General features: G+C 37.5%; 1 protein-coding gene across 1 annotated transcript in view; it reads right to left on the reverse strand.

Annotated features, from left to right (window-relative positions):
• The window catches only part of MAP3K9 (mitogen-activated protein kinase kinase kinase 9), a 52,947-nt gene that overhangs the window by 11,171 nt on the left and 27,648 nt on the right, over positions 1 to 14,128 (reverse strand). The window contains exons 3-7 of the mRNA XM_085323294.1: positions 9,655 to 9,803; positions 5,902 to 6,077; positions 3,565 to 3,805; positions 2,332 to 2,454; positions 1,491 to 1,644 (exon numbers count right to left, since the gene is read on the reverse strand). Of these exons, the coding sequence (XP_085179420.1) occupies positions 1,491 to 1,644; positions 2,332 to 2,454; positions 3,565 to 3,805; positions 5,902 to 6,077; positions 9,655 to 9,803 (843 nt within the window). The remainder of the gene's footprint in view (positions 1 to 1,490; positions 1,645 to 2,331; positions 2,455 to 3,564; positions 3,806 to 5,901; positions 6,078 to 9,654; positions 9,804 to 14,128) is intronic.

The following is a 14,128-nucleotide window of genomic DNA, read 5'->3' on the forward strand; positions in this document are numbered from 1 at the left end:
TAAGCAGCTAGAACAGCAGGAAAGCTGCTACCAGAACAATGTAATGGAGATAGGATATTTTAAGCTAAGTGTAGCTCTTCACTTAACTCCAATTTTAATCCCCCTGCTCTACCAAATTAGAATTAAAATAATAATAACAGCAGGCACTAACATCTGAGTCCTTAATGTTTACTGCAACACAAATCTCCTCCCTTTAAACAGCCTGCAATCTAGGATGATCTCAACGAGAAGTGGTTCATTATAYGTTAACTACACTGCCATCATGTTTTCGATGCTCTGCAAAATGCCATGGTCTTATTGAGTCTCCCTGGAGAAAGCTATGAACACTAGAGAGCACCTCAGTTTTGGAGAGAACGGGGTAATGTTAATAACAACCACGGTTAGCAAGCCAGCAATTCCTAGCAAGCAACTCCTTTCCAGCTGCCTGTGCCCAAAAGCAATTCAGTGCTTCAAATTGTTTTGTAAGAAATGAAAAACTGAACAGGTTTATTCCCAGAAATCTAAAAACACTTAAAAAGTAGAAAYATTTTTATACCAACTTCAATGATTTCCTGCCCCTTTTTTTATAATCTTCGATTCTAAAATGTTATGATTTCGTTTTAATTATGAAGAATGAGTTAACAAATAAATGCTACGTAGGCAGCAGCCAGAGAAACTTCCTCCACGTTGCCCTGCATTAAGAGCACTTTTAAGGCAAAATATAGTCCTTAGACTACTGAGATCTAAGTCCTCTTGCAGAGGACTTCAACAGTAGTGCATTATGTAAACATCTATTTCCCTTGAGTTTCACATCTGAGCTCATAATATTAAAGATAAATTATAACCAATTATCTTATTCTCCTGTTAAAATATGGCAAATGCCAAGCTATTAATGTAGCAATGAAAAAGCTTCAAATTTCAGTAAAATTTGAAGGCATTCAAATTTCTCAAGTTCTCTTAGAACATCACTCAAATGTTCCTATGTTTTAAGTACCATTTCACTCAAGGTACAAGTATCCTTTTTAAAAGGCCAAAGAGAGGATATTTGCCTGACTCTACTGCATGCTTTTTAATAACAGCATGCAGGAGAAGAAAAAGCATAGCCAAGAAGTAGAGAAAAAACATGTTCAGATACGAGATGAAACTGTAGAAAGCTGAGCCTGAAAGTGAAGAAAAATTACCGGAGAAATAGCTTAGTACAGCTAAGGAGAAAGAGTCTACTTAAGTCTCTTAAAGTCTTAACTACTTTAAGAGTCTATTGCTTAAAAATAGACATAACAACATAATAGCAGACATAGTGAAAACAGAATGACTGTGCAGGGATCTTGCAAGGGATTGAATACAATCCGTTTTTGTATTCTGTTTTGAAACTCTAACATCTCTGGTACAGTAAATAAATTATGTCAGCAAAGAAGTGCTTGCAAGAGATCACACAAACATCTTGTGAACCAACGCTGATAACCAGTTTAAGAACCTGGAAACCAGTCTGATCCCAGGCCCTCTCTTCTTACCCATCTTCTCCTGCACCTAGCTCCTTGTGACAGAGAGAACTTGGTCCCCAAGTGCGTCCTTTCTTCTTCTGGCCTCTTTTCTCTTCTTCCTCTCCTTCCTCCTTTGGAAGGACCGAGTTTCGTCCCCATGTTTTACTGCTTTCAGCAGGAGTCACTTTAAAAGTGGGAAAAGCAGAGGAAAATTGGGGAAAACAGATGAACAGATTAAAGAACTGGTCCCACAGAAAAGTAAATAATAAAACACAGGCCAGAAGAGGAATGGTAATAAAAATTCTTTTCTGATAACCCTCACCAATCAACACTGATCCAACAACTAGGTCCCATCAAAACGAGTAAAGTCAGGCTTCACAGCTTTATTTCATCACTGGTTTCTCTAAGTCTCATGTTATCCAATACAAGCACTAAACATCAGTTAGCATTCTATTTATGCTTCTCATACATGCTGGTCTCCATATTCTGCATCATTAAGGGAACTTCATTCTTATATGTCAAGTGCCTTTTTTTTTCCTTCTATCAGTACCTTAATTCATTTCAACAATGTTTCAGAGATCTATTTTGTAAATTTAGGTTTTAAAAATTAGTCTGTGCACTCTAGAAATAAATTTTCTACATAATCAAGCAGAAATATTTCAAAAACCTGGTAAGTAAGGCTTAAATTCCAATGAAGAAGATACTTAGCTCCTCCCTCCCTCTATCCTTCTCCCTCTAAATGCATACATGAAGGGCACAATGGAAATATTAGGAACATTCTTACAGTCCCATACTAAATAGGGATCTTGGCATCTTACCACACCRACAGACCGTACATTTCCCATATTCAATATTACATTGAGTTCCTTACACTGTATAGCCCTGAGTCTGGGAATAATGGTAGGACTTGCAGGAGGACTGGAGCAGCTACTGATCAAACTTTTCCTTTTATCCATCGTTGGAGAAGCCTGCACAGTAAACTTATGCTGGAAATCTGTTTACCAGAAGACAAAATTTCAAACCAAAACAAGAAAAATACAGTTAAAAATTATTCTTTTAATGGAAGAAAAAAAAATCCTTTATGGTAACTTCTGAAGAGTGTAATTTATAGGATCTATGTAGAAATTAAGTTTGGCAGCTAACCATTATCTTCCCTTTGTATACRCAATTACTTCAGGCCAAAGATTTGAACTTACACTCATTAAGAAGTATGGGCATATATGCCCATGTGTTGACTCACACTTATGCCAAATATATCCCTGTATTATTTTCCCTTTCATTTGTATCTCKCCAAGTTTCTTGAGCTAAGCAAAAATACCAGCAAAAGGTGAAAGAAAAAGAAAAGCATAGCTTATTTATCAGCATTGCTCTTCTGAACACCCACTCCCTCCTAGAAGACAGGGAACACAGCATAAGTCATCATCCTTAAGATGGCAGTGAACCTTGGGTGATTTACAAAACTCATTCTCTTTTGTTCTTTTATGTAGTTGAGTCTCCATACAAAACCCTTAGCAGAAATGCCAAGGATCACTATTTTTGAAAACTACCATCTTCATTCTTTAGAGTGATTTTCCTAACACTTGACCAATATTTATTATTTCTTCCAAAAAGGTGATGGTAGATGTCACTTGTGTGATAATTTGGGTTTACCTATCAACTAGCAGCATAATGCTGCAATCCCACAGTTGTCAACATGCTTTCAATAATCTTTTAACCAGATTTCTCCACCAAAAAATCCAGTAGATTGTGGTTTCTTTTGCAGCATTATGCAAAATATTCCCACAGCAGGAATCCCCATAAATTTGGGGTACTTAGTTTATTGAACTGACTATCTGGATTATTACTGCGCTAAACCACAACACTAATATCTTTACCGTGAACTACCTATTAATTTATTAACCTCAAATTCATTTCTGGCCTTCAAACTTTGGGGAACATCAGACACAAGAGCATCAAAATTAGTTTCCTGATGGTCAAAGAGCTATGTTTTTCCTAAGTATATCCAGCATTTTCTAACACTTACGTATCAGCGCAAATAAACCACCAAAGCTAGAGTTCACCTGTTTCTGCYATTTCATCTGACACTGCCTAAGATGTTACCAACCTGAGGGGAGGCTAATATGATTGCCATCTTTCAACTTGAGCCGGTTCTTCTTGAATTTCCCCATGCGTTTCTTCACTCGAGGCTTCTCCTGGCATAGCTGGTGGATGATGATGTTGAGTTCCCTTTCCAGGATGTCAATCTCACGTTCTGCCAGCTCCTGTTCCCGCCGTCGTAGCAATTCTTCATGATTTTTCTGTTCRACGGCTGCACGAGTCAGTTCTTCTTCCCATGTCCGTAGCTCCTGCAGGCMGATCAGAACGAAGAAGGAAGAAATTCACAGGTCACAAGGTAGGTTTAAAACTAGTTTTTCCCATTCTGAAGGTTCAGTAGCAATGATTTGGGCTCACAGTGTTACTAGCGCCCTTGTGCCACTGTTCAAAGACTCATTTGAAAGCCAAAGATGTAAAACAGTTCTGAAGGATTTCTGTGCTTGCTATTCAAAGCCGTCTTCAAATCAGCTGCTTTTGTAAAGCCCACAAGAAAAGAGCCTGACTGAGTCCATCAATTATCAGATCTGTAGCTAAACAGAGAAATTCAGTTTCTAGAGGGGTTAATAAGGTACCTTTCAAAAGGCTAAAATCTTATTTAAATGACTGAAATTCTAACTTTGATAGTCAGTGTTGCTTTGAACTAACCAGTGAATATTCTTACCATTAAGAATTTAAATTTGGATACTAAATTAGAATGTTTGTTTAAAGAAAAAAAGTACTGAACTCTAAATTCAGTGCCATCAGAAAATATGTTGGATATTTGTATACTCAGACATCAGTATTTTCCAAATGTAGGTGATGTTATTAACATAGGCATAGGCAGAGAACAAGTCTCCACAATTCATATTTTGTGAAAAGCATTATCACTAACCCAATAATGAATATCAAATTCCAAGTGAGTTAAATCTAGAAGAGTTGCACTTGTTTTCAAGAGCACAAAAACCCAGCTCTAACATAAAATAAACCAATAAAACATCATCAGAAGGTCATTTCCATTAGGTTGCTCCTTAAAAATAAAGCAGCATAAGGCAAAATTTTCAACTTTTCCTTTGTTGACAAAATGAATAATCTGGAATTAACTGTCCCTGGGAACTCCAAATCCTTTGCTCTTCTCACTGCACTCCTCTCCTTCCTCTGCAAGGGCTAGAATTCAGCATTCAGAATAATTTTCTACAGTTGACCAATTCTATTGCAAAAGGTAAAAGTTGAAGAGTTCATGTTGTATTACTTGTAGTTTGGAAATATCTTATCTGATAGATTTATTATTTTTGTTGCTACCTATGTTATTACTCAAAAGTTTTGAAAAGTTTAACTCCTGAGGTGAACAGGATATCAAATTCTCTTTCCTGATTGCTACAGAGGAATACAGGTACCTGGAACCAAACAGCCGTCTAGCTGTTTCAGCTTCTGTTTGTCTGTTGAACAAGCACTCAACTACATGTTTCAAGTTGCACCAGTGCAACATACAGCATAGCAGGAAAATGCCTACTACTTTCCAAAAGCTGTAATACATAGAAATGTTTTAAGGCTTGTTGTGGGACTTCTCTCCTCTCTCCTCTCTTCTCCAATTCTCCTTTTTTTCTCCTCTCTGCCACCTATATCCAGCTTTTGAGTCCAAATCAAGTTGGCCACTTGTTAAGTATATATTTTTAGGGAAAAATATTCTTACTTCAATGATGCCAGTGCAGTATTTTATACCARTGACTGTGAAGAGATTCTCTCAAAGAACCTTCACAGAGACATAGCAAGGTGTGCTTTCTGACAGTGCATTTGAATTAAACTTCATCCTTTTCATTTAGCTTCTACTTGTTGGGGTTGATGGCCATRTTTCCTTTCACTCCTGTTAGCGTCTTCATTGCCTGCTATTTCCCAAGGTCGATTTTTGTAGCTCTCTATCCTCCTTGGCTGCGTCCAAAACTTGGGAAATACAAACCTGACAGAACCAAGTCTGCAATATTTGCTGAAGCATACAGGCTAAAATTACCCCTCTTATTATTATTGTTAACAAATTAGCATTGGGTATCTCAGTTAAGATAGCTAGCATTGAAATAGTTACCAGATACATTAAACAATGAAGACAAACCATCATAGTCGTTCGCACAATGTATACTGAAAACTCACTACAGTGTCAGAAAGAACAGCAGCTAGGAAGTAGAAACCTATTTTGCTCATGGTTCAGCCCTTGCGTGCACTATCACTTCTCATCGGTTCTAGGACTTACTACAAACTCCAATAACGCACAGAAAAAAAAAATCAACTCTGGGACACACTAAAAGATTATCCCTTTTTAGATTACAAAATGGGAGAATCATAAAAGAATAAACATGGAATATTTTTCTCTACTTACCTTCTCTTTGGCTCTGAGTTGATCAAACATCTCTTGAATCTCTTGTTTCCAGTCTTCCTGCAGGGAGTGGAAGGAATCTTTGGGCATTTCAAAGAAACCAGATTCTTCTATGGCGGTGAGATGGTCTAGGATACTAGCAAACGATGGCCGAGAGTGTGGATCAGGATTCCAGCAATCTAGAACAGAACAAAGACTGTTAAGAATCTCTATTAGTAAGGAGGTTTCAGGCTATGTAGTACTCTACYGATCCCCTGTGGCTAAGAATGGCGTGCACCCTGCCTTCCCCATTTCTCACTTTTACTGGCCATTGTCCAGTTATAGGCCGAGTATGGAATCACTGCTTTCATGTGTATACAACAGCCAGTGTGACTGAAGATCTCAAACTACCTGGTCTCTAGGTTCCACTGCAATAACACGTCAAATAAAGTAGAGGCTTACCGATTTTACAGAAAGATACTCATTCATGAATCCTTYAAAAATCAAATAATTTTCTTTAAAATTTTGGTTTAAATTGTGAGTTCTCATAAAGTGGACACTACTTTTGGTGGATGTCCCATATGCTGACTCATAAAGAAAACAGATGCTACATAAAACTCTTTTGTACACAGTTCTTTTATTGTACTTAATTGCAGAGTTAACTTGAATGACTATCACAGCCTTAGAGCAAAAGGGTATCCATTAGTGTTCCTAATGCTAAACCCTATAAATTAAGCTATTATTAATCTCTCCCACTGAGCTGAAAATCTTTCCTGCAAAAGCACAACTTGAGTGAAAAAGGAAATGGAAGTCAATAATGACAGCAAATAGTGTACTTGGGGTTTTCTTGAACTTTTTTTAAAAAATTAGTTTATTTGAGAGAAATTTGATTGAGTTTGATCAGGCTTTTCTTTTGTAAGAGAAAAATTGATAAACAAGCCTTTTCTTTTATAATCTAATGCAAAGATGTAACCAGTTAGAGAGTTCTAGTTACAGAATTTAAGGTACTGATCTTACTAAAACAAGCAGTTCAACTTGCAATAATGCAAAAGGTATTCCTGAAMTGATGGGAAATGAATATTGAAGGCAGACATGGAAATAGAAAATGGCATGGAGTAACATCAATCTTTGAAATCATCAAGATCCTGTTTTTAAAAAGCCACTAAGTTAAAATGTTTAACTTAGCAACGCTTTTCAAGAGAAATTCTTACTCATTCAATCCTCCCCTCTACCTTCACCCATATGTCTACTTCTGCAGAAGACATCAGTTTCTATATTATCTCGTACTGGCATTTACACAAGTTCTTGCTCAACATGTATCCTTACTCCTTTTAGTACTGCAGGACTTGTGCATGCCAAAACTTGACAAGAATCAAACAGAAAAAAACTAACATTTAAGTATATTCCTAACAGCTAGGAAATAGAGCTTTTGTGCATGAGTTAAACTAACATGTAGATCTCTCTCCATATGCACGGAACAGTCATCCCTTTATATGGCCACTGGTTTCAACATACATGTTGCCACAGGAAGAGGCAAGGAAACAGTTATAAAAAAATGTTATAAAAACTTCTCAGTCTTTATATTTAGAAAACAGGAAGCAATCTTAAAAGAATGTTTTTGCAGGACATGACCAAAAAAATCTTTTTTAATAATGTTAAAGCAGAGTGTCACAGGTCAAACTAGTTGCTGAATGCATCCACTCATTCTTCACTTCTGTGGATTGAAATATTCCAAGAAGCAGCTGCAACTAAAAAAAAAAAAAAAAAAAAAGACAAAGACAAAATCTGTATGACTGCTGAGGCTTGGTTTTGTTTTGGAGAACTTCAGTGTTGCAACTGTGTATCAAGATACCCATATTTAAGCATCTGATCAGGTTCCAGGAGGCATAAACTAGAACCCATTTGTGTTTATGCCTTTCAAATTGCTTCTCTTATTGCGGTAGAAAACCGAGGATGTCAAAGAGTGCTCTGAAGCTCCCCTGCTGCTGACCAATTAGCAGCAATGGGTGATACAGCTGGACTGTCAGTGGCATAATCCCTGCCCCTCTACCCCAGGTTTTAAGCATGGCAAAGCAAACATGACCCAAAGTAAAACAAAATGCTGGAGCCAGCCAAATACATGAATGAGTGAACAGGATAACTATGCAGGTGGCCCGTGGCTTTTATTTTCCCAGGCCTAGATCTGCCATTATTTGCACTAATGAGGACAGTTGTAACATACAAATCTTTTCTGTGACGAGGGAAAGTTCAGCTTTGTTGTCTCTGTGCAGACCACCGGGGCAGTAATTCAGAAGTAAAAGCAGCAGTAGGGGGAAGAGTTCACGGGGAAAGGAAACGGCCTCTCTGAAAAACAGATTCGGTGAAGGGGCAGGGAGTAATTGTTTGCCTGTTCTCCTCTGCTCCCTGCCCCTGCTGAAGCCAAGCATTTCAAAGCCACACGGACTTACCCTACCATGCTGGGTTCAAACTGAGGCCACATGCCTCTACCTGACTTTCCCAATAGAGGGCATTATTTTTAACCCCATCAACAGGCATATCATATTAAAAAAAAGAAAATCCAGAGCGCCCCCCCCCCTTTTTAGGGGAGTCCTGTCAAATTAAAATACCCTGGCACAGAGCTGTCAGTCCCACACACTCTTTTGATGCAGTTTTTTACTTTACATTGCTTCCCAGTTACTGTACCTGCAACTCTGCTGCTGTTTACTATTCTGTAGGTTGTTTCTTTTTTTAGCAAAACAGCATGCAAAATTATAGGTTTCAGTTAAGATCAAAAACCTACAATAAAAGACTAGGGAATTGCAAAAACATTATAAAACAGAGAAACCTATCTGGAACATTTTCTTGCATAAAGAAAATCCTGTCTTGGGGCTAAAAGCACCACTGGGAGCGACAGACTGTCCGTTCTGTGTTGAGTCTCACTACTTCATCACTGAGGCTGTAAATATATGTTTGACTTCTCTTTACTTAAATACGTTTTCTGCCAGATGACGATAAAAATGTTTAGTATGTAAAAACACTTGGAAAACCTCAGGAAAAGAAGCAGTAAAAAAAGTATTCCTTCCTCCCAGTGGAACATCTAAAAGGGGGACTGACGTGCAAATAKTTGCGATAGCCAGCAGTCCAGCTCAATTAAGTGCATCCCAAAAGCTACCACACTGGATCCTTTTAGAAACTACAGCAGTTTTGCTGACGGCCTCTGGTATTTCATTCATAAACAGCCCACTTTGGGCAGGAACTATYGCCACACACAAAGCAGAAAAAACATACCATGCTGACTGAACATTTGGGTCATTTTCAGATGTCAAAGCCACATCTAAACCCTCTCTCTGAAACGTCAGCTGGATGAAGTCTCAGTCCAAAACGACCGGACAATGGTTAGAAGGTGCTCAAGCTACAAGTTTCAAAACAAGTGAAGACTTCAAGCTATATTAAAATAGTGAAGTGAAATCTTGCTGCCAGTGTATCTTCACTACTGGAATATAAACAGCCTAAGGATGACAGCAGTAGCTCCCATTTTCACCATAAAGCCTGCTGACAAAAACAAAAACAAGCAAACAAGAAAAGGGAAGGGAACTTCTTTTACGATCAGTCTATTACAAGACTAATGTGTCACAGCACAATGCCATGGAGAGGTCCCAAAATAACTTGCACCACTTAAAAAAAAAATCTGAGAAATCTGTACTCTGTACTCTTACATATCAAAACCAACACCAGCAGGCAATGCTCCATAGCACTCGAGAAAAAGCACAGACGGTATTCGCACTACAGCTGGCTTACCTTCCATGAGTTTGGCAAAAGGCTCTGGACATGTAGAAGGGATTGGAAGGGCAAGTTTATTCATGGCAACACCATATGCTACTGCAAGGCCATCAATTCCTCGGAATGGTACTTCTCCTGTTAGCAGTTCCCAAAGCAACACGCCATAGCTATCAGGAAGGAAATGGAAAAGAGTAAGTGCTTGACTTTAACACATTCTTTGTTAAGCAACCAAAAAGCCAAAAAACCTATCAGGGCAAGTCCAGTATACTCAGAAAAAAATCCTGTTTTCAGGACAAGCTCATCATGGCTGCCAAGCTGGAAAAAATGCCTTATTTTACCTGTGTTTTACAATAATTTAAGATCTAAAGTAGTTCTAGTGCTTAGTTTGAAATTTTTTGGAAAGGTGCTGATATCCAGGTTGACTTCTCCAAAAATTTACAAAAATATTTTTGTAAAGTTTTTATAAAATTGATTTTTCAAGTAAACCTGTTCTAATGCATGTTCTCAATGAACCCAACAGCTAACCTGTTTGCACTATTTACGGTTAATATTTGACTATATCACAGGGAAGGAACTCCATTAGCTTCTTATCAGAGTAAAACTAAGAATTGCTTAAATGGAGCTGCAGATCAGCAAAGGCCACTTGAAGGGTACAACATGTACAACAGATGCGCAACAAGCTAGGTGTCAGCTTCTCTTTTTTAAATGCTAGCACATCATCATCAAATAATTCCAGTGAAATAGCATCAGTACTCAAACCTCCCAGTCCTCCATTCCTGACTTTGAATTTGAATGTATCAGGTGACTATCAAGCAATATAAACAGGATTTTTGCATATTCAGCTGTAAATAGTGAGTGCTTAGGGGAGAGGCTGCTTTATTTTTATAAGAATGATTATATGACAGATTCTTCCTCTTGAATCTTGTAGTAAACAAAAAGGATTCATTATTAGCATTGCCCCCAAATCAGTTATTCTTAAGCCTACATTGCAGAGAAAATATTTATGCTTCTGAAAATTCCGACTTTGTTTATGCTTAAAAACAAAGTAATAAGACTTCTGCCTTATTTCCTGTCCAAAAAATTCCAGATAAATATTCATCCCAGCTGAACATCTTGGCCTCAAAACAATAAAATGAATTAATACATAGAAATGCATTGTAATTTTTTTCATGACTACTACAAAACTGATTTAATTCTATGCCTAAAGGAGTCATCAGTCCTGCCTTCTTCATTTCTTTATGCAGCTTCTACAAGACTGTAGAAAGTTTTTTTCATAGAATACAGTAACTCCATTTTCCTGAATTTAAGATGTGATCCAGTAAACCAGCTAAATGAAAATGGACATTGCCAATCAGGTAGATATATATTAATTTTTAAAAGTAAAATTACTCAACATATTTAATTTTAATAAACTGAAACTCTTGCAGTTTTTTCATCAAACCACTTTTCGAAAACCAGAACACTCAGTAAAGTCATCTGTGTGGACCTGCACAACTTTCACTTTCTTTCCTCTTTCTTCATATAGTCTTAGTATCTTGCTGTGCAAAATATCAATCAATATATACATTCCAACGCATTCATAGCATCTAGATCTTCAAACATACACGTTCTCCAAAAATACAAATTTTAAGAGATCTTGTTACAAATCTGAGTTGGCAAAAATCAAGAAAGTGATTAAGTATTTAAAATGACTTCTATAAGGACACGCGAGCACCGTCTCCCTCAAATCACAGAATGGTAAGATTGGAAGGGACCTCTGGAGATCATCTAGTCCAACCCTCAGTGCAGCCCGTACAGGGATGGAACCTGTGGCCTTGGCATAAGCAGCACCACGCTCTAACCAATAACGGCACAGTTCTCATGGTTTGTAGTCATTTGTCACTCTCATCTTTCAGTTCCCAGCCTGTGATGATATTTGTTTTGGCAATTTGCTCTCAAAAATGTGAAGAACCTTTTGTGGGTTTTGATTTTTAAAAATAAGTGAAATATACTGTTTAGAATTATGTTGTTCTCAAGATGTTCTATAAAATCTAAACCATCAAATTAAAGAAATAGCTCCAGAACCTTTTATATACATATATATAGATACACACTACATATATATATATATATACACACACACACACATATAAATAAATGTATGCAGTTTTTTAGTAGTACACAGATTTTTGTATGTGTAACACAGACAAATAAAGCAGTAGATAGCAGACTGAAACCTCCAAGGTGCTACAGTCAACTGGCTTTCAAAGATTTGCATTGATTACTGGAAAGAACTGGTTTTTATGACATGATCAGAGGAAAAGAYAGCCCCAAAAAAGCAATTTCTAATTGTAACAGAGCTAATCAGATGCTGATAYAGTAACTTCAGTCCTAGAAGCAGAGCTGATAGAAGTGGGATATTCTGTTCCCCAGCAACACCACCATCAGCACCATTCCCCATGTTCTGCTTCAGGATTATAACGCAATGCCAAACTTAACTTTGTACACAGACAAGCAGACAAACGAGTGTTAGGGAATGTTAAATTTCTTAAACCAGTCAGTCATGTTCTGGTTCAGAACAATAGTTTGTGTTTTGTCATGTAACCACAGCAACCAGCCACACACATACTGRTGTACCATTCATAATCTAAACATTTAGACATCTATTCAGAACCAACTCAAAAGTAGCTTGTGTAATAAACACTTCATTCACCACTGAAACACAGAGTAYGTCAGGATGCTCATTTAATAGGTGTAAGGTAATAAAAAGGTAAATATTGATATCCTGRCAGAGATCAATACATTACTGTCAATTATTATAACATCATCCAGTTTCACGAGCCAGGTTAAAGAGCACATCCCGGCAAGCTTCAAATTCTAATAAAATAGCCTGCTTCTCCTGTTTCATTGCGAAAACAATCCCAGCACCCGCAGATCACAATATATGTCTAGTTCTTCTTCCTTTGCCCTGAACCTGTAGCAAAATTAACATTCACTATTTCTGCTCAGTCAGACCAAGGTCCTTTCAAGCCTTCTATTTTGCCTTTGGCAGTGAGCAGCAGTATGAACATGACTGACAGAGCCCCAGAATATTCTCTCTGCTTCAAGGAATCCTGAGTGAGAGATGACTTCTTCATATTTAGTAGCCTGAGAATTTTTTCTTCCACTGATCCATCTTACTCTCTTTGGAACCCATTTGCCCTCTGCTATGTTCTGTGCTAGCAAGTTCCACAATTTAATTATGCATTGAGGAAGAAAATACTTCCAATTATTTGTTTTGAACTTGCCACATAACTTCATTTGTTCCCCTCTATTTCTTGTAATAGAAAAAAGAGTGAACATATGTTCCCTATTAGCTTCCTCCATGCCATCCACTATTTTACAGGCTCCACGACATCCTGCCTAAGTCATCTTCTTTCAAGCCCCAAAAGTCCTAATCTAGTTAAGTCCTAATCTAGTTACTCTTTTCTTGAACAGAAGCCATTTCATACCTTTGACCTTGACATCTTTTGTACCCTTTTCATTCCATTTTAGCATTTTTGAATTGGAAGGACTAAAACCACAAAGTTTAGGCTGCAGAAAGAGGCAAGGTATTTCCTGCTTTGCTTCTTTATTTCTTTCCTATTAATTCCCAATTTCACACTTGCCTTTCTGACTCCTTGCAGAGTGAGCTGTTACCCACATTTTTCTTCCTGAATCATAATAGTAAAACTTAGAGCCTGTCATTGTACATGTGAAATTCTTTCTCCCATGTGCACTACTTTGCATTACCATTACATTTCAACTACTTTATCATTCAGAGTAAAACTTTTCCTCAGGTCACTGTAGTATTTTTTTTTTCCTATTCTGATTAACTCTATCATCAGCAAATTGTTGTTATTTAACCACTTATCCCTTTTCCAAATTACTTAYGAATATGTTGGACACAATTCCCCAYCAAGAAAATCAACTTATTTCTTCAGTAGATTGAGGACTGACTAATGATGGGAAACCATAGACCTTCCCTCTCTCCCCACATCAACTTCCTTTCTTAAGAGCTTTTGACTTGGTTGAAAGTTTCTAGAAAACCAAATATGTTATCAGTAATATTACCACTTGTCCACATACTTAGTGGGACTCCTTCAAAAAGTCTCACAGGTTCACAAGGCATGATTTCCTTCTACAGAAGCTGACTATCCCCACATCTGTTCATAGGTCCACCAATTCCACTCTTTACTGCTGTTTCTACTACTTTGTATAAAAGGGAATCAGGCTTACTAATACCCCAGGATGCTCTTTTAAAAACTAGCATCATGCTTGTCACCTTCCATTTCTCTGGATTAAGCTTTAAGCAACAGATTACATACCACAGCTACGAACTCAGCTATTTCTCTTTTGCCTTCCTCTAGTTATTCTTGAGTGTTACCATAAATCCCAATGATCTGTTAATGTTCATTTTATCAGCCGGTTTTAACACCTCTTCTAACAGTACTTCAGTCAGAGACATCCTCCAACTTGTTCCCCTTCTTTTTTT

Source organism: Rhea americana, unplaced genomic scaffold, assembly GCF_003343005.1.
Source record: "Rhea americana isolate MKP2758 unplaced genomic scaffold, rheAme1 scaffold_84, whole genome shotgun sequence".
Taxonomy (NCBI): domain Eukaryota; kingdom Metazoa; phylum Chordata; class Aves; order Rheiformes; family Rheidae; genus Rhea; species Rhea americana.